This window comes from Candida orthopsilosis (genome assembly GCF_000315875.1).
Source record: "Candida orthopsilosis Co 90-125, chromosome 4 draft sequence".
NCBI classification, from domain to species: domain Eukaryota; kingdom Fungi; phylum Ascomycota; class Pichiomycetes; order Serinales; family Debaryomycetaceae; genus Lodderomyces; species Lodderomyces orthopsilosis.
In genome coordinates this window covers 691,091-717,522 of record NC_018297.1, presented here as the reverse complement: position 1 = coordinate 717,522, position 26,432 = coordinate 691,091, and the positions used below count along the sequence as shown (strand labels likewise).

General features: G+C 36.3%; 6 protein-coding genes and 1 non-coding gene across 7 annotated transcripts; 2 read left to right on the top strand and 5 right to left on the bottom strand. All coding sequences in view use genetic code 12, as the record gives it.

Moving 5' to 3' along the window:
- Window positions 1-746: 746 nt before the first annotated feature.
- Window positions 747-1,175, bottom strand: CORT_0D03690 (hypothetical protein; the record flags this gene model as incomplete). The annotated part of the gene is made up of 1 exon (XM_003869296.1): window positions 747-1,175. The coding sequence occupies one exon, from the start codon at window positions 1,173-1,175 to the stop codon at window positions 747-749; it is 429 nt and encodes a 142-aa protein (XP_003869345.1).
- A 314-nt stretch (window positions 1,176-1,489) lies between these two features.
- Window positions 1,490-5,113, bottom strand: CORT_0D03680 (hypothetical protein; the record flags this gene model as incomplete). The annotated part of the gene is made up of 1 exon (XM_003869295.1): window positions 1,490-5,113. One exon carries the CDS (start codon window positions 5,111-5,113, stop codon window positions 1,490-1,492), a length of 3,624 nt encoding a protein of 1,207 aa, XP_003869344.1.
- A 2,303-nt stretch (window positions 5,114-7,416) lies between these two features.
- Window positions 7,417-8,847, bottom strand: CORT_0D03660 (hypothetical protein; the record flags this gene model as incomplete). Its single annotated transcript, XM_003869294.1, has 1 exon — window positions 7,417-8,847. The coding sequence occupies one exon, from the start codon at window positions 8,845-8,847 to the stop codon at window positions 7,417-7,419; it is 1,431 nt and encodes a 476-aa protein (XP_003869343.1).
- A 2,738-nt stretch (window positions 8,848-11,585) lies between these two features.
- CORT_0_Tyr(GTA)_55 lies at window positions 11,586-11,678 on the bottom strand. The gene has a single exon. It is a non-coding gene (tRNA).
- A 4,827-nt stretch (window positions 11,679-16,505) lies between these two features.
- CORT_0D03650 (transcription factor) lies at window positions 16,506-20,195 on the top strand (the record flags this gene model as incomplete). The annotated part of the gene is made up of 1 exon (XM_003869293.1): window positions 16,506-20,195. One exon carries the CDS (start codon window positions 16,506-16,508, stop codon window positions 20,193-20,195), a length of 3,690 nt encoding a protein of 1,229 aa, XP_003869342.1.
- Window positions 20,196-20,389: 194 nt separating this feature from the next.
- On the bottom strand, window positions 20,390-21,958 carry CORT_0D03640 (Met3 ATP sulfurlyase of sulfate assimilation; the record flags this gene model as incomplete). Its single annotated transcript, XM_003869292.1, has 1 exon — window positions 20,390-21,958. The coding sequence occupies one exon, from the start codon at window positions 21,956-21,958 to the stop codon at window positions 20,390-20,392; it is 1,569 nt and encodes a 522-aa protein (XP_003869341.1).
- A 2,044-nt stretch (window positions 21,959-24,002) lies between these two features.
- Window positions 24,003-26,018, top strand: CORT_0D03630 (Gnd1 6-phosphogluconate dehydrogenase; the record flags this gene model as incomplete). Its single annotated transcript, XM_003869291.1, has 2 exons — window positions 24,003-24,037; window positions 24,545-26,018. 2 exons carry the CDS (start codon window positions 24,003-24,005, stop codon window positions 26,016-26,018), a joined length of 1,509 nt encoding a protein of 502 aa, XP_003869340.1.
- Between the last annotated feature and the right edge of the window lie 414 nt (window positions 26,019-26,432).

Below are 26,432 nucleotides of genomic sequence, written 5' to 3'. Positions count from 1 at the left end.
AGTTTTGTGTAGTAATTTTCCCAACGGTTTATTTTCGATTTCTTTCGTATATTTAAACTTGAAATTAATCCAGTAATTGACTATCTCGTCAGGAATTGTTTAATTTGGGAAAACTGTGGATTCAATTGTGGAGGATATAATAACCCGCCTCGAAATGACCAAGACACGGCGTTTAAGATAACGAATCTCTGGATCTCATCTCATCGTGTAATTTGTATTGCTTTCGGCATCTCGTCTATTTGAATACAATAGCCAAACAATTGAAGATTAGTACATTTACAGCGTATGTAATACACAGAACCAAGGTGTTGATTGGCTCCGTTTGTTTTACAACATCCACCTCATAGAATAGTGAATGTTGTCACTCGAATGAATTGAATTGTGGAAAGCTGAATTTTCTGGGGTATAGTTGGGCGATCTTCTCAAAAGTTGGGGTATTCATTCAACCTGGAAAAAATGGCGACATACTGCTTATATCATGTGTAAATACTACACAGTCTGAAGTTCAATTGGTGCCGCTTTCTATTTCCTTCAAATCACCTTGCAGTTTATTTATTCAAAGTCTTGTCGTGGGAGAAATTCCGCGACACATTTTTAATACGACAATGGAAAAACATCATATTATAAACTCTTGAAATCTCTACAAACAACTCATCAGTAGTATACTACTTAATGAAGGTTCTAAAATATGCTGTTTATTTATTTAAAATTCAAACATTACATAAAACTAAAATTCATCAGGGGGTTTAAGGCGTATACTTTGGTGGAGGGTCATACACATCATTGTCCCCAACCATTGACTGTACATGTTGTTGAACTCTGGGGTTTTCTTTATTTCTCTGAGGTGTAGGTGGTGGTTGTTGTGATACTTCTATTCTTTGGTCCAGCCTGCTGGCAGCACTTCCTCCACGATTATAGTTCATCCTACTCGATTTATCTGAGCGACGTGGTTGAGAATGACATCCAGTTTCTTGACAACGACGCTGTTTACGCAGTTGTCTGGAAGATGGGTATTGTTGTGATATCTGTTGTTGTTGCTGTTGTTGCTGTTGTACTCTCTCATAACGTTCAAACTCTTCCCTCTCCTTAACACTCATATTTCTAAGTTTCTTCTTTCTCTTATGTCTATCAACGGCTATAGCACCTATTGCAATTGCAGTTCCGACTACTAGCATTCCTGGTTTTGATTATCGATTGGTTTGATATTTCTTGAATGTAGAAAGATTGCTTTCTGAAGATAAGCCAAGATATTTATACTATAAGATCAAATATTAATTTTCTCATCTCTAGCCGTGTTTACCGCTGCGCATAACAATCTACGTCATTCCAAAACAATATCTAAGAAGAGGAGGCGCGGCTTAGCTCCGCATAATTTTTTAGTCACACCAATGGCTTCGCCCGTGTACGGAACTAAATCATCTACAACAAACCCCTAACTTTAAATTTTTCCATTTCATCAACTGAAAGTCAAACTACTAAGATACTCTATTTACAATAACTTTTTAATTTCTTCATGCGCCTTGTTCAAGTTCTCCTCATCTCCAACAAGGTAAACAAACTTGGAATACTTGTCATTGGCCCTTGGAATTGTAATAAATGTATTTGTTTTAGAACGCAATTGATTGATCTTTGAGCCTTGAGGTCCAATAATCTTGGAAAACACAGAAGGTTTGGATGCATACAACCAACCTTGAGAAGTTGCTGATTTAGCCAACTCTAACTTCTTGTTGATAAATTCAGCAGCTTTTTCGACATCTTTCTCCTCTCCTTTCAATCTCCATGGAATAACAATTTCATTGCCATTGTCTGCTTCAAATTTTTCAATAGTAAATTTAAACTCTTCATCATTTTCTGGATATGCTAACTCTGGAGGAGCAGGGATTGATGTTGAAGATAATTTACTAGCCTGTCTGGTGAAGTTTCCATGGGTTACTTCAACTTTGTAGTCACTCTTCAATTTTTTGAAGATAGCACCATGTTCAGATACTAATGGGTGATATTTTCCCAGAATGTCAATAGAAAGTTTCCAATCATCCTTTGTCAATTTTTCGATCTTGTCCTTAGCTGCTGCTACTTTTTCTGGTAAACCGCTTACTTTAACAGTTGTGCTGTCATCACTTGGTCTTGGAATTTCAATTGTGACACCAAATTCAGATTGTAAAGAATGACGAATGGTTCCACTTGGTCCAATAATAAGTCTGTGTTTCTCTTTAGGCAAGTCAATTTCTTCAACAATCGATGCTTCCTTTTCCTTGACGATTTTCTCAATTGCGCTGATGATCTTGTCAACGATTGTCTTGTCACCTTGAGAAACAACTTCATCGGAGCCAGAACCTTCATTAGGTATAGTTAACAAACGATGATACTTTCCTCTTGGTAAATCATCACCACCGGCAGAACTGATAATCTGCTTCATAACTGATCCAGAAGGGCCAACTAAATCACGATGATACTTGGCGTCAACATTGATTGTACGCACAACAAAGTTTTCAACTTCATCAATGATTTCCTGAATCTTGGCTGTTGCGTCTTTCAAAGCAGTCTTTGAACCTGTCAACTCTAGGTCAACAAATCCAGTTGATTCTTCATTATCACGCTTGAAGCTAAACTCAACCCCGGTACCATCAGCAATGTCATTGATGGTTTCACCACTCTTACCAATGACTCTGGAAACTGCTTTTGATGGGATTTGCAATTGCTTTTTGAACCCATTTTCCTTTTCAAACTGGTACAATTCTTGCAACTCCTCTTCCGCCTTCGCGACGCCCTTGGAAGGACCTTTGATTGTAACTTCATCCTTTGACTTGGGTCCATCAGCAAAAGGTGACGGAGATGTTGCATCAGCAGCAGGGAATCTAATCTTGACATTGTACTTGTCTTGCAAACGGTTGATAAACACACCTTGAGCACCAATCATTCTACGGTGATATTGGTTTTCAATTCTGACTCTAACCAAGGTTTCATCAGCCCATTTCTTAGCCAATGCGGCAATTTTAGCCTTGGCTGCTTCCACGTTCTTCTTGACACCCTTGATTGTAATGTCCGATTTCTCAGAGTCGTCCTTCTTTGAATCTTGTTCCGGAACATCAATCTTGACACCAAATTCATCGCGAAGTGAATTCAAGAATGATCCATTCTTGCCAACCAATCTAGACACAATTTGTGAAGGTACACGAACTTCACTAGTGAAACCATCGGGGTGCTCTTTTGCATCAGCCAATACTGATTCGATCTCCTTCTTGATAGCCGCAACTGATGATTTGATACCGTGGATATAAATCCCATCCTCTGAAAATGAGATTCCATTGCTATGCAATTTAACAGATACAGAGTCGGGTTCAACACTGGACAAGATGGATTTCAATGTTACACCCTTCGGACCAGAAACAATAGCATCTTGATCCTTTGAAACAACCTCCAAAATGGTACTTGACAAATTAGCCGCCAATTCTCTCAATTTATCCAAAGCAGAGTTGACCTTTTCAAATGAGTCATCACTAGTGCCCTCAAAGTCATCAAAGTCCTCTGCTTCATCTTGTTGCTCATGCGATTTAAACAAGGTAATGGCGTTGTGCAAGATAATATATTCAACATTCTCCTTCTTGGCAACGTCTCCAATGACTCCATCAACTTTGTTCAACAAGAATGATTCAATATCGTCAATAACCTTGGTTTGGTCAGGAGTGATCTTGTTCACTTGACTGACGATGGATTTCTTTGCTGCCTTGATATGTTCATCTTCCCCTTTAGAGATAATTTGAATTGGAATGGAGGTAACAGATTCATCATTCAATTCTTTAACGGTAGGAGTGTTGATTACAACATCGTTAGCATCGGCAATGACTTTGAATGCGCCAACTTTGTTTAAGTATGCAGCAACAGCACTAACGTGTCTCAAGTTTCCTTTGTGTGCCTTTGACATGTCCAACACTTCAACCTTGTACTGTGAGGTAACTTTTCTTGCCTCTTCTTGAGCTGATTTGATGTTCTTTTTCTCACCGATGAATTTCACATTTGTTTCACCATCTTTTGGTAATTGAATCAAAACATTACACTTGGATAAAACCTCTTCAATTGGCAAAAATTGATACTTGGTTTTTGGAATCGGCACTTCCTCAGAAACAATCTTTTGGGACAATTTCTCCAAAGCAGCCTTCACGTCTGCTCTGGCCTCCAATACCAAATCACGCTCACCATGAATGGCAATGGAGTTGGAAGACGATTTGAAAGTGGGTATTGAAAAGTCCAATTGATCATAGTGTTCAATAAGTTCCTGTAATTCTTTCTCGACAAAAGGTTTGACATTTTCATTCAAAGAAGCTTTGACAGTCAAGTTCTTCGTTTCTTCTTTGACAATGGCCAAAATTTCACTTTTAGCAGCTTTGGCACCTTCAACATCACCATCAACGGTGATCACTACAGTTGTTGCAAACAAATCATCTTCATCTTCACTAGCGTCACTTGAATCATGAGACTCCTCTTTATCTCCAATTTCAATCTTGACGTCGTTGGCTTGAATGATTGGTTTCAAAGTCCTTCCACCTTGACCAATGATTCTGGATCTCAACTTGGCAGGAACGTTGAACTTAATTTGAACTGGTTTGGTTAACTTTTTCACAACTAAGCGCTTGGCAAGTTTAACATCATCTGGTTTACCACTGATCAAGAAAGTTCTCTTTTTTGTGTGTTGCGAAGTGGTACATTCAACGTTTGTTTTTGTCTCTTGCATAACATAGGTTAAAATTTTGATAAATTCGGGACGAGCAACGTTCAATTGATCTTCAACGTCCAATGAAAAAGCTTCTTGGATGGTGGAGATTTTTGACTTTACGGCAAAACCGTTGCCATTCTTGGAAGCTTTTGGGACATTGGAGGCAATAGTTGCTGCTGCAGGTGCCTTCATTTTAGGACCCCATGAAGAAGTACCTGAATGTTGGACACTTGAACCCGATTTCGATCCTAATGCAGGGAAAGCCGAAGCATCGTTAATTGATGGTGTAGAGCTTCTAGACTTTGGTTCTTGTTCCACAATAGTTTCGGATTCTTCTTGCTCGACATCTTCCGAATGGTTGTTGTTTATACGAGCAGCGATAATTTCAGCAGGGGTAGGCATGATTTCAATTAAACAGATTTAAAACAAATGGACAATGCTTTTGTAAAAGCAGCGGGGATATTTAACAAGTAATGTTTGGGAGCGTAGAATTCAACACTCTCTTTACAACTGAAGTTTGGTTGGATGATTTGGCTGTAAAAACTGAATCAATTTTTTTTTTCTTTTTTTCAGAATGATTTTGCAGATTATTCTGCTGTCCTTTATTTTCCGAAAATTGTTGAGTAAGCTAATTTAACGCCTCACTTTTTCGGAACTGACCACCTACTTAGTACAAAATGAGTGCAAATATGTTTCATCACTCATGTATTATTACCCAAACAGCTATAAATAATCATGATTAAGTACAAATTTGCCTTCTTACCTATACTTAACATTGAGGTGTAATATCAACTAAACCATGCCCTTCTATCAAAACCGTTCTAGTGGGACCAAATTTGTTCTGTTGATAGTTGAGGAATTTTCTATCAAACACTTCAACCAAGTCACCTAATGCATCGTAGCTTATAAATACATCGTCTTTGATTTTGTATGCCTACTCTTATTGAAAAAGCCGGGATTGCTCACAGTCACAAGCTTGCCTGTCCATGCATCAAAAGAATCAAGACCTGGTAAACAATTGGAAATGTATTGCTTCTCAATTGTGGGTGTAAGCTTTTGTATTAGACACAAACTTGAAATCGTTTATTGTGATATAACCAGTGTCATCAGATGTCGATATCGAGGATGTTGCTGATTCTCTTCTTGCATGTTGGACATTGTCAAATATGGACTCATCTTCACCATCAGTGTTTACAACATTTGATTCGCGGTCTTTGTGAGTCAAATGTTTATCATTGCATATTTCACGCCCATCATTACCTTTTTCAATGCCATGGTGTCTTTTCCTACCATAACTAGTATCAGTATGCTAAGATTGAGAAAAGATGGAAAGTAAAAATGAGGGTCTTAAAACAGAGAACTACAAAGAAAATGCATACATGCATCGGTAAATTATTCTAATTGAGAGTATGAAGCTAAATGTGGGGTTGCTAACAGAGTCCTCTTCATAATCAGGCTTTTGCTGTTGTCTTGTTTGTAACTCCTTAAACTCTTCGTTACAAGTTGCAGGAATTCTCCCTTTTTCAGTTCACCTCAGGTTCACCTCGTCATAAAAAGGTGAACATAGGATAGTTGAAATATTTCATATCTAAATTGTAGTCTAGACCCTTCCTAACTCTTTCTACTTAGCACGATGATTGTCTTTTGTGGTCACACCGTGGCTTCTATTACTAGAAAGCATCGAATTTTCTGTAAAACAGTAGTGTCTTTGTCTACATGGCCCCTGAAAAACTGTCAAGGTTTGCGAGTGTTCTGCCAATATCCACAGGGCTGCTAATTAAACTTATGGGTCCCTTTATCCTCGGCATTTACCGCCAACACATCATGCGGCGCTAACAATAAGCGTAATAATTGAAACACACTTGCTCTTGGAGACAAAAGTAGGAGTAAAAAATCTAATTAGTAGGCTTAGGTCGCTCATAGTACAGAATGATAAGAGTACGGATTTCAAACAGTTATTCAATAGAACGGAAAAACATGGGTGTTTCGGAAATTTTTTAGTTGTGGGATAAAACCGATCGCTTCTTCGGTTAAAAAAAATTCCAATGTCTCCAAAGAATTGAAGCACCAAGACTTATCTTCCTCAATCCTTAATCAAAAGTGCAGAACTGGAATGTTTCCCGAAAGAGGAGACGAGGCCCTTTTCTAATTCAGCTACGGGTTCAGAGTATTGGCATTGCTTAATATAGATACTTTTTTTTTGTGATCCCGAGCACAGTGTTATATTCTACAACGTCTTTTGTTATTTTTAGTCATCGTTAATTGAGTCGTCTGGGATGATGCGCAAGTAGCTTTTCAATGAAAGGGGAATTCAGTATCTTTACGTCCAGAAAGTATTCCCAGAAAATAATTGCAAGGGCTTGATGTGGAGATTCTCTGCAGTTGGTGTTCCATTAACAAATGGGGTGTGAGGAAGGCTAGGATCAGATTTTACCTCATGTTTTAAACGCAAATAACCTTATTATCCTTACCAATAACTAAGGATAGTATCAGAGGCAGAGACATATCTTGGTTTTTGTGTGGCCCCTTTTGCTTATATTCCAGGCACTGTTCTTGAATGCTAACAAAACAATCGTTTCAAGTTACAGAAATAAGAGACTTTAAAATCGTGCCTCTTCTTCATATATCACTCATGTATATTATTCGTGAAATCGTAAATCGTTATAGAAAAAATAAATAAATATATAAAGTCTATGCCGTAGGGCTCAACATTCTTGTGCAATACCAACCAAACCACTCTGGTGGATCAAAAAAGTTCTTGTAGAGCTTATTTTGTTATGTTGATGCAAGTTGGAAAATTTTCTATCAAACAGTTGAACCAAGTCACCTAATGCATTGTAGCTGATAAATACGTCGTCTTTGTTTTTGTAGTTTCTCTCATCTCTAACAAAAAATTCAGCGTTACTGACTGTTAGGAGCTTACCATTCCATTTATCAAAAGAATTGAGATCTGGAACACAATTGGAAATGTATTGCTTCTCAACTGTTGTGTATGCATTTTCTTTTGAAACAAACTTGAAGTCATTGATTGTGATATAACCAGTGTCATCAGATGTCGATATCGAGGATGTTGCTGATTCTCTTCTTGCATGTTGGACATTGTCAAATATGGACTCATCTTCACCATCAGTACTGATGACATCTGATTCAACATCCTTATGGATCAAGTGGTTAACTCGAAACATCGCATGTTCATCACTAGCAATGGCTTCAGTACTGTGATGTCTTCCCCTACCATAACTAGCAGCAGCAGCAGTAGCAGCAAGTAACGCGTTGTTTCTACTGCTGTATCTTGATGGAATTGATTTAAGCTTGGTGACAGTCCTCATCTCCAATGGTAAACTTAAATCCTTTCCAATGGACAAGTTCCTAAACCAACTTATCATTCCATGAAATGACCAGAATTGAAGTAATATCTGCTTGTATTCTATTCTTAAACGAAGGGAGTTCTTGTACTTTACTAATGATGAGATGTTGGACGTAGATGATGAATGGTCTTCCTTGTACATTGCTGAAATTAATTGGTTTAAGGATGGTGCCTCACCAACTTGCAAGTGAGCTAATGAATATGAATGAAGTAAAGATCCTTTGAACTTCTCAAACGTCGTACCCTTGACGTCACCGCTGCTTGGTTCAAAAAGCATCCGGTTGTCTTTTAAGGTGTCATAGTAGTTGGATATCGTTGCTAATATCTTGTGGTTCTTTTGCGTTTTGAATTTGTTTTTCAATTTTCCAAACTTGGATTCACTAAACATTGACTTGTTTCCTTCAAGACCACCATAAGCGTCACCAGAGAAAATGTCATTTAAGTCGACTTGATTTGAGTTGAAATCCATTCCATTGTTTTTCTTGTACTCCGTGTTGAGGTCGTTGGCTAGCTGGTTCAAGTTGTTTAATTCAAAATACAAGTTGATGAGCAACTCCTGTAGCTTTTTATCAGCATTGACATTGTAAATATTCAACTGTGTGGAATTCATATGTAAAAGCACTGGTTTCCAAGACCTATTTCCGTTGTTGTATTGGTAGGGGGTCAAGAACTCGGTTTTCAACAAAGCCAATCCATAAAAGTTTATCGACGATGTATAGTTGGGAAGTGTTTCAGAAGATGTAGTATATTCTGGTAACGTTGGATCCATTTTGGAAGACTATAATGGTGAATGGTTGTTAGTATAAGGGCCCAAAGTAAAGGTTCATATAAGAAAGGGAAAGAAAAATATAGCTATGGTTTTATATATCTCCATCAAGGGCTATTATTGTTGGGGTTTTTATTACTCCGAAACGCGGTGAACCTTTTGAAACTTTTGTGTGATATCTTATCTTTTGTATTGATATTAGTTATACGAGCTTTTCTTCTGAAGGGAGGGGAAAAGAAATCAATTTTTTTTTCTTTGTTTATACTATTTTCTCTTAACTATGTGTTGTTGTGTATGTCAATTGTGGGGAAAAAATTTTAAGTTTCATTCATTACACGTATTATTGTTTTTTTCTTAGGTTTTGGTAAGTTTGATGGTTATGAGGTTCCTACTTCTTTTCTCTTTCACGCAAATCTCGTGTTCAGTGCGAGTTTTTCGTAGTGACTGAATATTTTACGAGTTTGGTATGTTATCGCTCCTCTCAGGTGCTTCAGTCTGGTTGTGTGTAAAAGAAGTACTCTGTCGCTCTAATCGGGCAAATAGTCCATGATGTAAGCTATAATGGCAAGGAAGGTATACGCCATAGGCCATTTTTGCCCTTGTTGTGGTGGTAGTTACATAATTATGCATTATGTTCTTCTCTGGTGTATATTTCCCATTCCTATGTTAAATACTGGCTGATACATACCATATACTCAATAATAGGTAAAATTAACTTGAAATATTGGTGGGGTAGACGCAACAAAGCTGCCAAAGTCAAATATTAATCTTGTATAGGGTTTGGTTTATATATATATATATATATCATGTAGTACTTTATATATTTTTAGAGCATCATCTCTCTTCGGGTATATCGTTTACCAGCAACGAAACAAAAAAAAAATTAGAATCGCACGCACAAAACTATTGATTAATAATCGTCATATATTATGTATGTACAGTCGGTAAAACTGGGTCACTCAATTTTAGTACCACACAAAAGTAAAAGATTATTACCCACATAAGTCCGTACGCGTCTGAAATCTTTTTTAGCTCGGCGTTTCAGTCCGCCGAAACGATCCTCCCTCGAGTTCAACCTCGTCAAAGCAAACAGTGAAATCCAAGCGGCTAAAGTTAAGCTGTATCTGAATTGTAGTCTAGACTTGCTATAACCCCTATAGATATGATTTCCTTTTCGTTTCTATTGTTGACCCCTCTCTATGGCTTCTATTATTAGTATATGACGTCTTGTTTTCTCTAAGGGAAAGAAATAATGTACACGGACCGAAAAGGGCTTAAACTTGCTAATAGTTATGGTTGATAAGAAAACAATAGTACGAAAACGGAGCAAATGATTTTTATTGTTTATTTTGAGACATTTCTATATATTGTGTTTTGATTTTGCTTCTTCATGGATTACATCACACAACATTAGAAAAAAAAAGTATTCCTTTTCGATCGTAACTTGAACCAAATTCACCAAAGTAAAGTTTTTCGCTACCACAAAGACGGCCCAAATAAAGAAAAATTTTCACGTACACAATATATACTGTCACTATCATGCAAAACATCTCCGGAACACACAAAGAAAGGTCGATTTTGACTTTGTTATTAGTAATTCTATTTCTCTGTGATTTCATTGGTGCAGAACCCCCCCTTATCCGTTGAAGAAGTTCCAATTATGATTAGTAAACTTGGTGAATTCGCCGTTCAAGTCGATGAGGTAAAACAGTGTGGATTCTTTTTCCGTTTTCATTGTAACTGGGCAAAAACAATTAGTCGCTATTTTAAAGCCAAGCTAAATTTCTTATACATAAGCCACGTTCTAATCGACAAAAGCCTTTGCTCTTTGAACTAAATCGTATTCTTGGCTCTAGATTTTTACTGGGCGAGAAAATAGCAACACCAAATAAGAGCAAGCAAGAGAAGATGCAAAAAAAAAGGATTCAAATCCAAAAGCCAAAGCCATCGTTCCCCACTTTCCCTCCAATTTGAACGACTTTTAAAATATAGATTACGGGATTTGGTTGCTTTGCCAAGACGTTTATAAACAAAAAGTCTGATTTTTATACTTTTGCAACCACAATTGCATCTGGGGAGTCCTTATTCTTGACCGCAAGCAATGTGTTGTAAAATCCAACTACATACAATTCAATTATATCGCTCTATTGCTGGCTTTCTTTTCCTGCCTAAAAACAATTTGTCTCAGAACATAATTCCATACAAGGGAAGATCATACGAATGGAGTCATTGGGAACGCAATTTGGTGGGGTTGGCTGAATTCTAAATCAAAACGTTTTAATATGGTCGTTCTATGCGATACGTCCGAATCTAAATTTGTTTTTTTCTGATAAATCTCGCTTAACGCGCGCTCACCACAACCCACATTCCCTTTGCCAAGATTTTAAGGTGGTACGACCTTCTTTCTCCTTCTCTCAAGATTTCGTATATCGGAGAAACATAACCATTGCAGAATACAACATAGTTGAATCTAAGATTTTCCCCCTTTGTTTAAGAAAAGTCACACGATAACAAGAAAAGAAAAATGTGAGGATTTTTTTTTTTTCGGGTCTCGGAAATATCGTTGGAAATGGTAAACAAATATCTCACTTAGTAAGTTAAAAAATCAGAATTTTGGCAAACCTCAAGGTGTGTATCTAACTGGTATACGTAAGTCCCAAACGTAATCGTCCAATGGAAAGCATCTTCTATTTTGTTGTGTTAACAAAAAAGTGATTGTTGAAACAAAAATAAAAAAAAATTCTCCCGGGGGCGAGTCGAACGCCCGATCCCAAGATTACAAAATCTGGTAAAATTTACAGTCTTGTGCTTTAAACCAACTAAGCTACCAGGAGGTTTCTCTGAAAAAATTTTACAGTGATTTTAGATGTCAGCTTAATTTTTATAATCTTATTTTCAAGAAAGGTGTAAATTTCAATAATTCTAAGTTAAATGACTCTTTTTTTGCTCTGATGGTCCTCTTCACAATCTTTAGATTTGCTGTGATAGCTTTGAGGCCATCTTTCTTTTTCTACTTTGCATGAAATAATCTAAAACACTTTTATTTTTTGTTGTCTTAATGAATTGAGGACTTTTGCTTCTAAGTAGGAGTTTACAATCCTGAATATGATTGTTTAAACACTTTGGTGGTGTAATAAATGTGGTGGAGTAGCACTGGGCTTTCAATATAGTTCACGATATTAGTAATGATTCTTTAAATTGTTTTGTTTACTGTATGTATATGTTTTGTATCTAAATTGCAACCAAAATTTATAAAAAAACATCAAAATCACAATGCATATCTTGATCAAAGTTCAACATCTGTTTATTCTTATCCAATAGGAGTCCTTTTAACATGTACAGAGAGTCTGTTTCCCCACATCAACTCCAAGATATGGAGGTCATGCGAGCTGAATTAAAGTCTGTGGTTATAAATCTTCATAACCATCCCTGCCCCTTTATTTTTAACAATTAGAGTTTTCCTAGTAATGATATTACAGAATATCACACACTCTCAACTTAATGAATGTCAAGAAGGTACTATTTTCTTCTCAATCATGCTATCTAATACAAGTGCAGGTTGTTCATTGTATTGGGAATTTGTCGTCCATTAAGTACTATGTTCAGTTTTCAAGCAGAATCCCGAAGTTGTTATTGCATAGTAAGGCGATTAGGTTTCCATCCTAACCTTGGCGACGGAGTAAACGGATCAATTTTCATATTTTTAGTGACAAATTTTATATAAAGTACATTTTCCGTGATTGTTAGACAGTTCAAAGGCAGAAACTGAAAAGTACGGGAAAAACTGGAAATGTAGTGCACAAGCAGTCAGAGTAGCCGATCCTTGCACCTAACCTCTTTTTAAGGCCTTCTACAGTGGGGCAAATACTTAAACGAGAGACTCGAAACAAAGGAGTCAAAAAGAAAATAACTTCCCTACATATTCAGTATAAAGTTAATCAAATTTATTTGCTTTCAAAGAAGGTCTTAATTTCCTGCTCGTTTTTACCATTGTCTGATTTAGCTAAATCTTTAAAACTTTATATTTCTTCATATTAAAGCCTTATTCTAGGCAAATACATTTCATTTATCATAAAATAAAGCACACTTATCTTTTGATAGAAGAGTAATCGATCGATCCAATTGCAAGAGAACAGAATAGTTTAGAAGTTGGTATTATGGGGCAAATAATAAAATATTTAGAATTATAAATTTGAAATCAATTTTATTCATTTATCGATTCGATAATAATAAAGGTGGCTTCATTATTTTACGAATATTGTATCGTAGTTCAGATATTATAGATGATCCTTATATTCACTTTGATTGCGACATAGCTGAGAGTTAGGTCTAAGTAGCTTTGGATTCGTAAGTGTCAACTAATGAATGCAGTTTCAGTTTGTTGTCAAGTTTTACTTAAGAAATGAGAATCCCACTCCAATAATTTCAATTTTTGTTTTGTCTTATTACCCCAGATTTCGAGATAAATTTTTTACCTGAAATGAAAAAAGGAAAATCATAGAAAAAATTAAAAATTTAAAGACGGGTATAACAATCACAAAAAAACATAGTTTAATTTTTTTGTCGGCGTACCTAAGACATAAAAATCCTTGATAACACCAGACACTTTTTTCTCATTGGCTGGCAATTAAAAATCAAAAATTACTTTTGTGTATTGTGTCGGTAATAAAAAGAAAAAAAATTGTAAAATCACTTATTGTACGTATGACGTATGCTCTAATTCTACACAAAATTAAAGTTCATAGGAAAAGTCCGACCGACACTAAATTGCTAAATACATTTAGTGACCCAACAAAAACAAAAATGATTTGTGTTTCCTATAGCTTATTTCCATAAATAACCAAATGGGAATTGATAGGGGTAAGGGCAAACTTACCTTTTTTCTCAACCCTACTTGGATATGAACATGTATATCTTTCACTTGTGAATGTTGAAAGTAATGAAATATGGGTACTATTTCTCAAAGAAGTAAAGCTTATACCCGCCTTTGTCAATTATAATAATAGTTTCTCTTATTAATCCTTTTTTAGCCACAGCTGCACGTACCCACCTTATTAATTCCTGCGTTTTTACGAAAATGAGAAAGCAACAAGAAAAAACAAGGAGACTTAAATTTTTCAGAAAGAAATCTGAAATCTGGGGTTGTACTTTTGTGACCGCGATAAAGTTTACGAATAAACATATCTTTCTACATCACATTAAATTGCGCAGAGTGAGAGATGGAAGTGATAAGTAACACTCCATTGACTATTATATACAGACAAGTGTATGCGGTAACGAATCACCAATGGAAAAGCAGATCCCAATTGGGTACTTTCGTGGAGGTTGGGGCTTTATATCATGAATACGATGGTCTACACTTGCGTAACAATTTCATCAAACCCCAGATCCCTTCCTCCGATGCTATATACATTGTAAAGACTTTATTATCAATAGAGCTGCCTCTGTTTAATACACTGTACAGATATCTATAAGTTTGTATTTGGTACGAAGTGGTGAGTTTCTTCTTGCTTTACAAGCGATGGCTCAACATTTTTCACGAAAACGTTTGTTGAAATTATTTAAAAACTCCGAGAGGAATCGGACACAGGACTAAAATTTAAAAACAAACGTACAATAGGGATTGGAACATACGGAAACATGGAAGTTATATCGTCTGACCTTAATGCTACAAACAATTTCATTTCTGGGGGTATTTTTAAAAGTGGTGGTTGAGATACTACTAACAAACTAAGATTGCCCCTTTTGAAAGAAAGGGATATGGTATTAGCGTGGAGAGAAGCCTCCTTACTTGAAAATTAGTTTTACACTATTCTGCAAATTGTTAAGCTCAAAAGATTGATGAATTTTGTTCCATTTCGTATTACTTCAATACCAGCCAAGTTAATAGTTGTGTTGAAGCCTTGTAGAGAATGGATCCTATCTATAATATCGAATCTTCCTTCATGCGATAAGGAAGTATATTCTGCTTCCCTTTCTAGGATTATTTGAAACCAAAAGTGTAAACAAAGGGCAATAGACTGAATGAATCAAGCGGTTTCAACTTTTTGACGATTTAAGTCCACACCTTCCGCAAGCATTCAATACTTGTTTATTGTTTTTCCATTCGGTTTACTAATACAATGAGAGTGCATTACTAAATTTTGCATAACCGGTTCCCTTTGCTTATAGGCATTCTGTTATGTACATACTGTGCCAAAACAATACATGACTAGTATCCAGTTTACAGCCAATTGTAACTTCGCTGTATAAAACTATTTCTCATACGTCATTTCACAAGAGGATTTTCCTTTTTATAACTCATTAGTTCCTAATTAGGAACAGTCGTGTTCATGACAAACAACAGGGCAAAATTATAATTAAAATAGAATAAATAAATAAATAATCAACAATAGTTTTTAATAATAGTACATAGAGAATGGAAAAGCAAAAATTATCCATTGAGAGAGTCCCCAATAACAACGGTGACAAAATTTTCAATTGCCCCACTAGGGAAAAAAATTAGTTGAAAGTTGGCAGAAACAATAACTACACAAATAAGAAAGCAAAAGGCGGACCTGAAACACACACACATATTTTTTCTAGAAAGCCAATTACATAGTTGATCTGTTTTGCAAAACAAACCAAAAGAATCATCATGAGTGTGTGATCCCCAGATATATTTAACCATAAGGAAAATATTTTTGAATATCTATATCCCCTGACAAAGAAATAAAAAAAATGAATGAACAATTTCTTGAAATAAGAAAAATAAATATAAAAAATTCTAAAAAACTAAATGTGTGTCGGCATTGTTGTGATTTGTAAAAAATTATTTTTTTTTAATGACGGAAAACTTCCTAATCAGTCACAATAAACCCAGTAGGACCATAGTAAAATAAAGAGAATCTCGGCTTATTACGAAGGTCGTGTACTGTAACAGGATTATCTCAAAAATGTCTGTCTGAAATGTATCCTTTTATCATTGTCGACTTTGTAACCATTCATTATAGTTGATTGAGTTTTTTTTCTTGTCATTTTTATTGTTACTAATAAATTGTGTCTGACTTAATTTTTGAAATGGAAATCTCGGACACTTTTGAATGCGGACATTAAAACACGGAATTATCTCTCACACATAAATTATTATATAGTTATTCATACTTTGTGACCACAAGCTCCAACGTGTACTCTATTTGTCTCAGTATGGGGGCGCAAGTCCCACTCGCTCCTATTTCTGGACGACCACGAGGATATTTCTGAAGTTGTTGATACTCTGATTACAGATATTAACACACTAGCAACTGAGTAGACTAGATAGAGCTTTACACTTATTAAGACACTTTAAAAAAGTATACTTATGGTATGGTATTTTATAAATCTTCTTTTTCTGTCTCGATTAATTTTTAAACTTAAAACATAAAATAAAAATTAAAAAGAAAGAAAAATAAAAATTTATTGAAGGACAAAGATTCTCAATTTTTTTTTATAAATATACATATATATATCTATATAACAATTTGACAAAAAGTTGAAAGAAAAGCAGCTATACACCGGTATTCAACTCAACATAACCACTAAAAGGGGTGTATACATATATAACTTTCAACGTCATATACAACTATTTATTAAATTACTACAAACTACCTTACACTGACACATCAGTATATATTTTTTCCAATATGAATATGCAACCATCCTTGTCTCTATGCTCACCCCAGACTTTGTCGTCTTCAACTTCAGTGCTGGACATCAATACAAATAGCGATAGTAGCAGTAGTATCAATATCAAAGCTATGCGCAGAAACACCATTCATTCAAATATTACACCACCGATTGCCACACAACCCATCCCCAAAAAATCACAACAAATTAGAACTGATAAACCAAGACCACACATGTGTAGTGTTTGTACCCGTGCTTTTGCTAGATTGGAACACTTAAAACGTCATGAAAGAGCTCACACTAATGAAAAACCATACCAGTGTGCTGCTTGTGGAAGGTGCTTTGCTCGTCGTGATTTGGTGTTGCGTCACCAACAGAAACTTCATACAAATTTGCCAACCTTGATGCGCAAAGGTTCATCTAAAGACCAGGATATCAACGAACATATAAACGTGTTGCAAAACAACACCGATCCAAATGCTCCTTTACCAAATGGTGCCACACCTATACCTGAAGCTCTAAATGGTGCTGCAGACACCAATAACAGTAAACCTCAGTTTCGTACTGGATTATTTGGTAACGACACTCAAATTCAAACTCAAACAAATGGAAGTCTGCCACATCCACTGATGGGGCCATCACCAATAACCTCAAATAGTTCACCTAGACCAAGTGTCACGTTACACAGCAGTAATGGAAGAAAAGACAGTGTTTCATTTAACCAACTGTCAAAAGCAACACCAATGTCACGTCAAGATTCAACTGCAAGTAGAAGAAAATCAAGTCAGATCAAACAAGAGCCATCCCCAGAATCAGATACCCCCAAGAGGAAAAAATTGACATCTTTCAAGCCATCTACAGAGTTTATCGATAAGTCGTCTCATTTCTTGCACAATTACAGACACGCGTCATATTCAGCAGCATCTGGTATTTCATATGCCAATGTGAAAGATGCAATGCAAATTCAAGAGCAAAACGCCCTTGAGTTTGGAGATGCAGTACCGACACAAGTTGAATTTGGTACACCACCACTTGGTCCTCATAGTGAGGAATATCATAAGATCATGGAAATGGGCGATTTATTAGATTGGGGGAATATTGACCATTTAGATTTAAGTGAAGACAAATTTTCACTTCGTCAGAAGTCGTTAAAGAATTTGCAAGATTTTTTCACTCTTGGTCCTAAAAATGGTAATATGAAGGCAGTACCTATGCAACATGCCCAAAGTGTACCACAAAGGAAATCGATATTTGCTATAGAAGATGAGCCTATGGATCTAGCCGCAGGATTCCCAATACAACCGCCACCAATTATGGAGAATGAATCAGTCGCGGGACAGTTGCAGCAACAACTACAACAACCACAACAACCACAGCAACCACAGCAACCACAGCAACCACAACAACAGTCACAACAACCACAGCAACCTCCACAACAACACCAGTTGCACCAATTGCTGCCACAATCGCAACAAGGCTCAGTTTCTTCTGCTGGTAGCATTGATCCACTGCAGTTGAGCAATAAAAATGGCAATGTACCAAGTGTAGGCAAAAGATCAAGATCGTCAATGGAAGCTTCAACCACTCCACAAGCTAGTTTACTTGGAAACGGTGGCATGGCACGCGCATTCCCCAATGAAACCGATTGGGTCAGGGATTTAGTTAATCCGGAATTTGACTTGAATGTCAATTTTAGTGCCAACACCAGCTTTGAAGATTTAAAAGGTTACTTTAACAATCATAAACTGAATGAAAATACCATCAATCTTCCTAAAAAGCAAGCACAAGATTTTATGCAGCAATTGCTTAGCACAAATGGCCATGATGTATCTCAGTCGATTGACTACTCAGTTGAGTTTCCACAAAATTTCTTCAATTTAGATTCTACCTTGATTTCAGCTGAAATTAGAGAGAAAATGATTTCAATGAGTCATGTTGATAGTAAAGACTTCCCCTCCTTGGAGAGCTTAAAGTACTATGCGCAAATGTTTGAGTTTGGTTTCAACAAGTATTGTTCTTTTATACATTTACCATCATTGAAAAATGTACGTGGACAAAATTTTGAAACTGTGCCCCTTTTATTGGCCATCACTGCTATTGGTTCATTGTACGCCTACAATAATCATGATGCATTGTTATTGTTCAACATGTCCAAGTATCATATTCAAGGATTTTTTGAAAGAGAATTGACTGTTGATAATATACAGTTCAAAAAGATTCCATTGATGGCACATCAATGTCTTGTTTTGCATATCATGCTTTCATTGTTCTTTAATGAACCCAATGTTATTGATATCACAGCACGACAAATCAAGTCAATGATTGGATTGATCAAATCAACCAATTTCAATGAACCATTGGAACAATCAATTATTCCCCCTCAGCCTGCACCTCATGGACTAATGATCAATGATGAAGTCAAACCAATTATCCAACACAATTATGACTACTTTATCTTGGCGCAATCGAGAATTAGAACTTTGCATACTTTTTACATTTTACAGGTGTTTAGATCTAGTATCACTGGAGCTCCCATCATGTTTCCAGCAACAATGATGAAGAGTGGATCTTATTGCAGCAATCGTGAACTTTGGTGGAGTCCAAATGCTAGTAGTTGGTATAACGCTGTATGCAAAACCAGCCCACCAAATTGGTCTATTGTTGAATTGAGTAACGGTACAACTGTCAATGAGCTTATTAGTTATTTGCAAAATCCAAATCCTTTATCCAATATTCCCAATGCTAATCTTTTGACTATTTTGTTCAACATCCATGAACAAGTTGGTGCAGATTTACGTGCAAGTGATTTCAGCTACATCAATTGGAATGTTGAAAAAAGACCGAAATATCACCATTTGATGAATAATTGGCAGATTATTTTTTACAGGAACGGTGGTAATTTGGACACATCGTCAATGAACTGCGATCAATATATCAATTCACCTGATTTGAAACAAATAATTCCACTTTGGTATATGTTGAAGATGAAGATGGATATCAATCTTGATGCAACCTTTACTCACATTTTCAAAAAGGATTATGTTTCGATGAATAAAGAATTAGATTTGATGGATTACCGTGAATCAAACTATAGTGTTTTGAGTAAATCTTTGAATTCGGGTTATAGTATTTTGGATTTGTGGATCCAAACAACAGAGACCAACAGTCTCGATGTACGTGAAACAACTGTTCGTACACCAGTATTTTTATTCTGTGGATTATTGGCTAGTATTTTGGTTGTTGCCACGTATCTTGATTTCTTGGAACAACAATGCAAGAGAAGAGATATTTCTAATCAGGAGTTGATGGAATGGCTAAGATGTCAAGAAACATTTACCAAAATGGAAAAAGTCTTGACTCCAAGTGTTAAATCAGTTTATTCAGATGTTTTGACCAAAGATATGCAAAATTTAAGCATTGTTACTGATTCAGTTAGAAACAAAATTATTAAATTGAGTGAAGAAAGGTCGAAATGTGATGATGATTTGTCACGCGGGGTTGATTTAGATTTGAATAGAGATTTGGTTATGAAGCTCAATCAGGAGATTAGAGATTACGTGATTAAGAATAATTTGTCAAATAAGGCATTTTATTTGGGTATTAGAGTCTTTGCTGATGCACCAGTATGGCCTGCAGCTATGGGATTTGCTGAAGCTTTACAAATTAGAGCAACTCATTTGGCACAACAACAAAGAACAATGTTTTAAGAGAGGGGGATACTTCAAGGAAAGAAGATAATTACAAAAATTTAACGATGATGATGATGATGATGATGATGATGATGATGATGATGATGATGATGACCTGTAACGTTTTATAACTTATTTATACTTACTGTACACTCTTTTATTTTAGTTCAATAAATAACAATGTATTATTCTATCTATTCTAGATTATCTATTTAATAAAAACCTTGTTCTTGTAAGAAGGATACAATTTCATCAATCGTGACATTGAGATCTTCGTTCAATTTAAATTGTCCCTTGAATGCGTCACCCTTTGATCCAACAATAATGGAATTTCCATCACCTACCAACTTGGCAATTTTATCAGTGTGAGTATTTTCAGTTGTCAAGATGACACCAGCACCTGATTTGACCAATTCATTAATAATGAATGGTTCAACATTGTGTTCTTGTTGATCGATTTTAGTAATTCTTCTTTCACCACTAAATTGATTCAAAGTCGATTGTAAAGCATAGCTCAAATATTGACCCAATTTCGACTCAGTTTCAATAATGATGACAAAACCTTGTTTAAATCTTGGTGGGTTAGTTTCACGCAAAATTTTCACAACTTCAGGGTATGAAAACCACTCGGGAATGGCATCACCAGTACGCAATTTATTTCTCAATTCGGTTCCGGAAATGTTGGCAGTTTTAACCTTTGAGGTATCAATAGTATCAATTGGTGCATATCTATCTTCATCAGGTAAGTAAGTAACCATTCTAAATGGAACAATTTTGATATCCAATTCATCTTGATACTTTTGTAACAATTCTTGTGCATCATAAGGACCATAGAAATCAACACCTTGTGAGTTTTTACCAGGACCGGCATGATCTCTACCAACAATGAAATGATCAACACCATAATTGGTTCTGATTAAAGCATGCCACAAGGCTTCTCTATCACCACCCATTCTCATAGCCAAAGGCAAAAGGGATAATGAAGCTAATCCATCAGGGAATTTTTGTAGAATTTGCTTATAGACTTTAACTCTTGTATGATGATCAATATCTCCTGGTTTAGTCAAACCAACAACCGGATGAATCAAAATGTGGGCATTTGATCCAATATCATTAGCTGCTCTAATGGTTAATTCACGGTGAGCTCTATGCATTGGATTTCTTGTTTGGAAAGCAACAATATTTTGGTTAGTCCATCCCAAGGAATCAAATTCTTTTCTCAATTCAGTTGGAGTCTTTCTTGCATCAACATAGTCGTAATGTTTAGGGTAGTTGATACCTTCCAATGAACCACCAATGTAAACATCACCAGCAGTTTCGAAAAGATATTTGTTTGCTGGATGTTCTGGATCACCTCTAAAAACCAGCTTGGCTTCCTTTTGTTTATCTGGAGTATAGATTGACTCAATAGTTAAAATGGCCAATGGAGTTTCATCTCTTAAATCTAACAAAGCAATTCTATCACCAATTTTGTATTGTTGAGCAGTTTGTGGAGAAACATCCAAAGTAATTGGAATTGGCCAGATCAATCCTTTACCTTGATCATTCTTGACTGAAGTCAAACGTAAATCTTCAACAACACTTTTGTAATCATCTTCATTAAGAAATCCAGTCAATGGAGAGAACCCACCATTCAAGATCAATTCTAAATCACACAATTGTCTTGGGGTTAATGTCAAATGTGGTAAAGTTTCAACTTCTTTCAACAACTGTGGCTTTTTTTCAGCATCACGAATAATCAAGTCATTAAGTTGACCTCCGTGTGGTTTTGGAATAGGCATTATGTATTAAAGGGCAATATTGAGATGTGAATATATTCTACCTGAGAATGAAAATTTGCTATATCGGGTTGAAATTTTTCACATTTTTTTTTTCATGAATCAATATATATCATTTAAAGTCGGTTATATGGGATTGATTCTATGTAGATTTTGTTTTTTCTCTTGCTGCAAATATGGAACACAAAATTAACAAATGGAACCATTACACGTGACTTACTGTCATTTTGTCTGATGGCATTGTTTTGGGCGATTATGTCATTGCTACTTTTCTGTCGTGGAATTACGCGTCATCGTTTGACTCGAAGGAAATTGAGTTGTGAGTGCTCCTCTCGCTGGGCTGTAGAGGCTCTCTTTAATACTTTGCTAACTAACGCATGATGACCTTGAAGTGACTCTCTTCAGTAGTGCCACAATAGATACAGCTCTAATCGTGGTGGCGTCATTAATTCCAATACCAAGAAATTATGCCCACAAGAAAATTGGATAGTGAATCCATAGCAGATACTGATATAAACTGTGGTTCACTGGTGCTTAATTGATTGACAAAGCCTATACGGAAATGGCGAGAGTTGTGGATATTAACCTCAAGGTACTGCTGTTATCCTTTCATCGATTTGTTTTCTCTACTTCGTTTCGTATTTTAATTGATTTTAAATTCAAAGATTTTTCTTCCCAAAATTTCTGATAAACTCGTGGAGTTGAATTTACCCCAGGAAGGAGCCGGTTTCAACGAGTGTTGCGGGGAAGAAACTCTTTATGATTTAGTTGCAATGTAATCGCCGTATATCATTGATTTTGAAGTGGAGGATTCGATTGTTCTGGTGATTTTGTAGTACAAGTTTTTGTTGCAAACACGAATTTATGTGGGGGATTGATTTTGGGGGACATCAAAGAGGGGGACAAACGCTTCAACGACCCAACATTCAGACATTGTTTACTCCCCCCAATTCCGCGGGTTACAAAAATGACGAACTCCTTGCTACACCGAAACTAATATACATAGGTTCTCGACACCATTTGTCTTTCGTACAATGGCACCTGCTTCACTTGCCTACTGGGCTCTCAATTAGAAGGGCAAAAGAAGGCGAGGAAAGACAATTAAGTCTTAAATTTTACAATACAGGTGTTTAATTGATAATAGGGTGTATTAATACTCGTTTGACATGAGGGGTCACCTTTTGCATCCTCGTTCGGACTTTCTTAGCCGTTAAAAAAGCGCGGTGCTTCTATACAAGAAGGGGCAAAACTCTTTTTCGTATTAGAAACATAAATGTTACTGAACAGGACAAAGTCATAATTCAAAGTGTTGAAAATGTCGAGTGTATATAAAACAAGATCCAGTTTATTAATTGTTCTGGTTGCGATTGCGGGTACCCAATTTTTTATGCCATTTTTGTTCGCCGGAAATGCGTAATCCGATATCGCTTAGATATGTTTTCTCAGGTGTACATTTCAAGTCAAAACCCACTTGCATATGCTTTTGCAATGTTATTCGGACATAAGAATTGTTGCAAGAAAGAGTTTACCAAATACTGGCTTATTTGTGCTACTTTAATTAATAACCAATAGATCAATTTCCGGCGTAGCGGGCAAAGCTGGAAGTATTTCCTGTATACAAACCCCTCCTTTATTTTTCGACATTTGAAAGATTTACGTGGGTCGATTGGGATACGTCAATGGGATGTCTATTTTAAAAGATATGTTTTACGAAAGCAAATGAGTCTCGTCGACTTGCTGTAGATCAGATTGCTTCTTCTTAAGACCATAAAGCACGTTCACTAGTGGTGCTGATCCTCGTCTAATAATGGACAAAACGCAAAATTTTGGAATTGACCAACAAAATTAAATTTGGTTCCATGTACACTACTTCTATATTTGCTATTGATAACCTTTTTTTCCTAAACGTTCTCTCTTTCAAATGCAACAATTTACAAGTAATAATATAAAATTGAATCAAAATCACCTTTACAAAATTTTTCAAACTTCTTTCAATTGCTTTTTCATCTACAAAGATACAATAGACAATTACTAATATCTACTAACAATGTCAACTGATTCAAAAGCTCCTGCTCAACCACAGTATGTAATTGATTGTCAATGGCAGTTTTCAGGATTCAAAAAATGAATTTGGAGCTTGATAAGCACAGTGGAAATGACAAAACCAGCTTTTTAGCGACAACTACAATTAGTTTACTACAAGGGCAAATCAATTGGTCAAACTAAACACGAATCGACAATTCAATCTTACTCAACAGGGGCCTGGCAATGCACTAACTCTGCTTAGCTCCGGTTAAATAAGTTTTGTCGACATCCAGCGGAAAAATAAAAAGCTCCCAACAATTGAATGACCGAGTATCGATTTTTGGGCAAGAAAAAAAAATTAATCCGCTCGCCCCAGAGAATATATATTCCCCCACGATTTCAAATTTTTGGTACATAAATATACCGCAAATTTCCATCAATGGTTTTGTTTTAGTTCCTATATATATTCATCTTACCAGCAATGTCATCTACTCGTGCTTTATCAAGGCTATCTGCCATCTCTAATCATATGTCTATGCATAATACTAACAGCATAACTCCTAGAGGTGATCTCGGTTTAATTGGTTTGGCCGTTATGGGTCAAAACTTGATTCTTAACGCTGCCGACCACGGATTCAATGTTGTTGCTTTCAACAGAACTGTTTCCAAGGTTGACCATTTCTTGGACAATGAGGCTAAAGGTAACAAGCACATCATTGGTGCTCACTCTATTCAAGAGTTGGTAGACAACTTGAAGAGACCAAGAAGAATTATGTTGTTGGTTAAGGCAGGTCCAGCTGTTGATGCTTTCATTGAACAATTGTTGCCATACTTGGACAAAGGTGATATTATCATTGATGGTGGTAATTCACATTTCCCAGACAGTAACAGAAGATACGAAGAATTGAAAAAGAAGGGTATCTTGTTTGTTGGTTGTGGTGTTTCTGGTGGTGAAGAAGGTGCTAGACACGGTCCATCTTTGATGCCAGGTGGTAACGAAGAAGCTTGGCCACACATTAAGCCAATCTTCCAAGCCATTGCTGCTAAATCTGATGGGGAACCATGCTGTGACTGGGTTGGTGATGCCGGTGCTGGTCATTACGTCAAGATGGTCCACAATGGTATTGAATATGGTGATATGCAATTGATTTGTGAAGCTTATGATGTCATGAAGAGAGTTGGTAAGTTTGACGATAAGGAGATCGCTGAAGTTTTCGCTCAATGGAACAAGGGTGTTTTGGACTCATACTTGATTGAAATCACCAGAGATATTTTGAGATTCAATGATCCAACTGACAACAAGCCAGTTGTTGAAAAGATTTTGGATACTGCTGGTCAAAAAGGTACTGGTAAATGGACTGCCATCAACGCCCTTGATTTGGGTATTCCAGTCACTTTAATTGGTGAAGCTGTCTTCGCAAGATGTCTTTCTGCTTTGAAACCGGAAAGAGTTAAGGCTTCAAAGATCTTGAAAGGACCAGAAGTTGGTTCAAAATCACCAATTACTGACAAGAAAAAATTCATTGATGACTTGGAACAAGCTTTGTATGCATCCAAGATTATCTCATACGCCCAAGGTTTCATGTTAATGAGACAAGCTTCAGCTGACTACAACTGGAAATTGAACTACAGTGTCATTGCCTTGATGTGGAGAGGTGGATGTATTATCAGATCAGTTTTCTTGAAGGAAATTACTGCTGCTTATAGACAAAATCCAGACTTGGACAACTTGTTGTTCCACCCTTTCTTTTTGGAAGCTGTTACTAAAGCTCAATCTGGTTGGAGAGCCGCTCTCGGTCATGCCATCACTGAAGGTATCCCAACCCCAGCCTTCTCCACTGCTTTGGCTTTCTATGATGGTTTGAGATCAGAACAATTGCCTGCCAACTTGTTGCAAGCTCAAAGAGATTACTTTGGTGCTCACACTTTCCAAGTCTCCAAAGGTAAGGGAACCAGCTTTGTCCCAGAAGACAAATGGGTTCACGTTAACTGGACTGGTAGAGGTGGTGATGTCTCTGCTTCTAATTATGATGTCTGATTGTGAAAAAAAAGACTTTTTATATCGTTTATACTCGGAATATACAATAAAGCTTTTGTAAATGAGAGTTGTCAAAGGACAATTGTTGGTCAGTTCTTGAAATGCTACTAGACGCACTTCTCACCAAAATTCAAGCGATGAAATTTTATACCTCTCCCCTACAAAGATGTGGAGTAATCCACAATACTACACGACAATATACACCCTGAAGAGTTAATTTTTTTATTGCTTCAATTATATAGCTCAATGGAATAGTGTTGTTTCTTTTTAGCGATTTTCCAATACCTGAACTGACTAAGATTTGTTCACAAGTTGCCCCAAAAATCCAGCCCAAGGTCTTGATCTCCAATAATTGACGTTACAACCCCACCCCTGCTCGATCCATTAAGGTCGGGATTACAAAAAGTGGCGTCA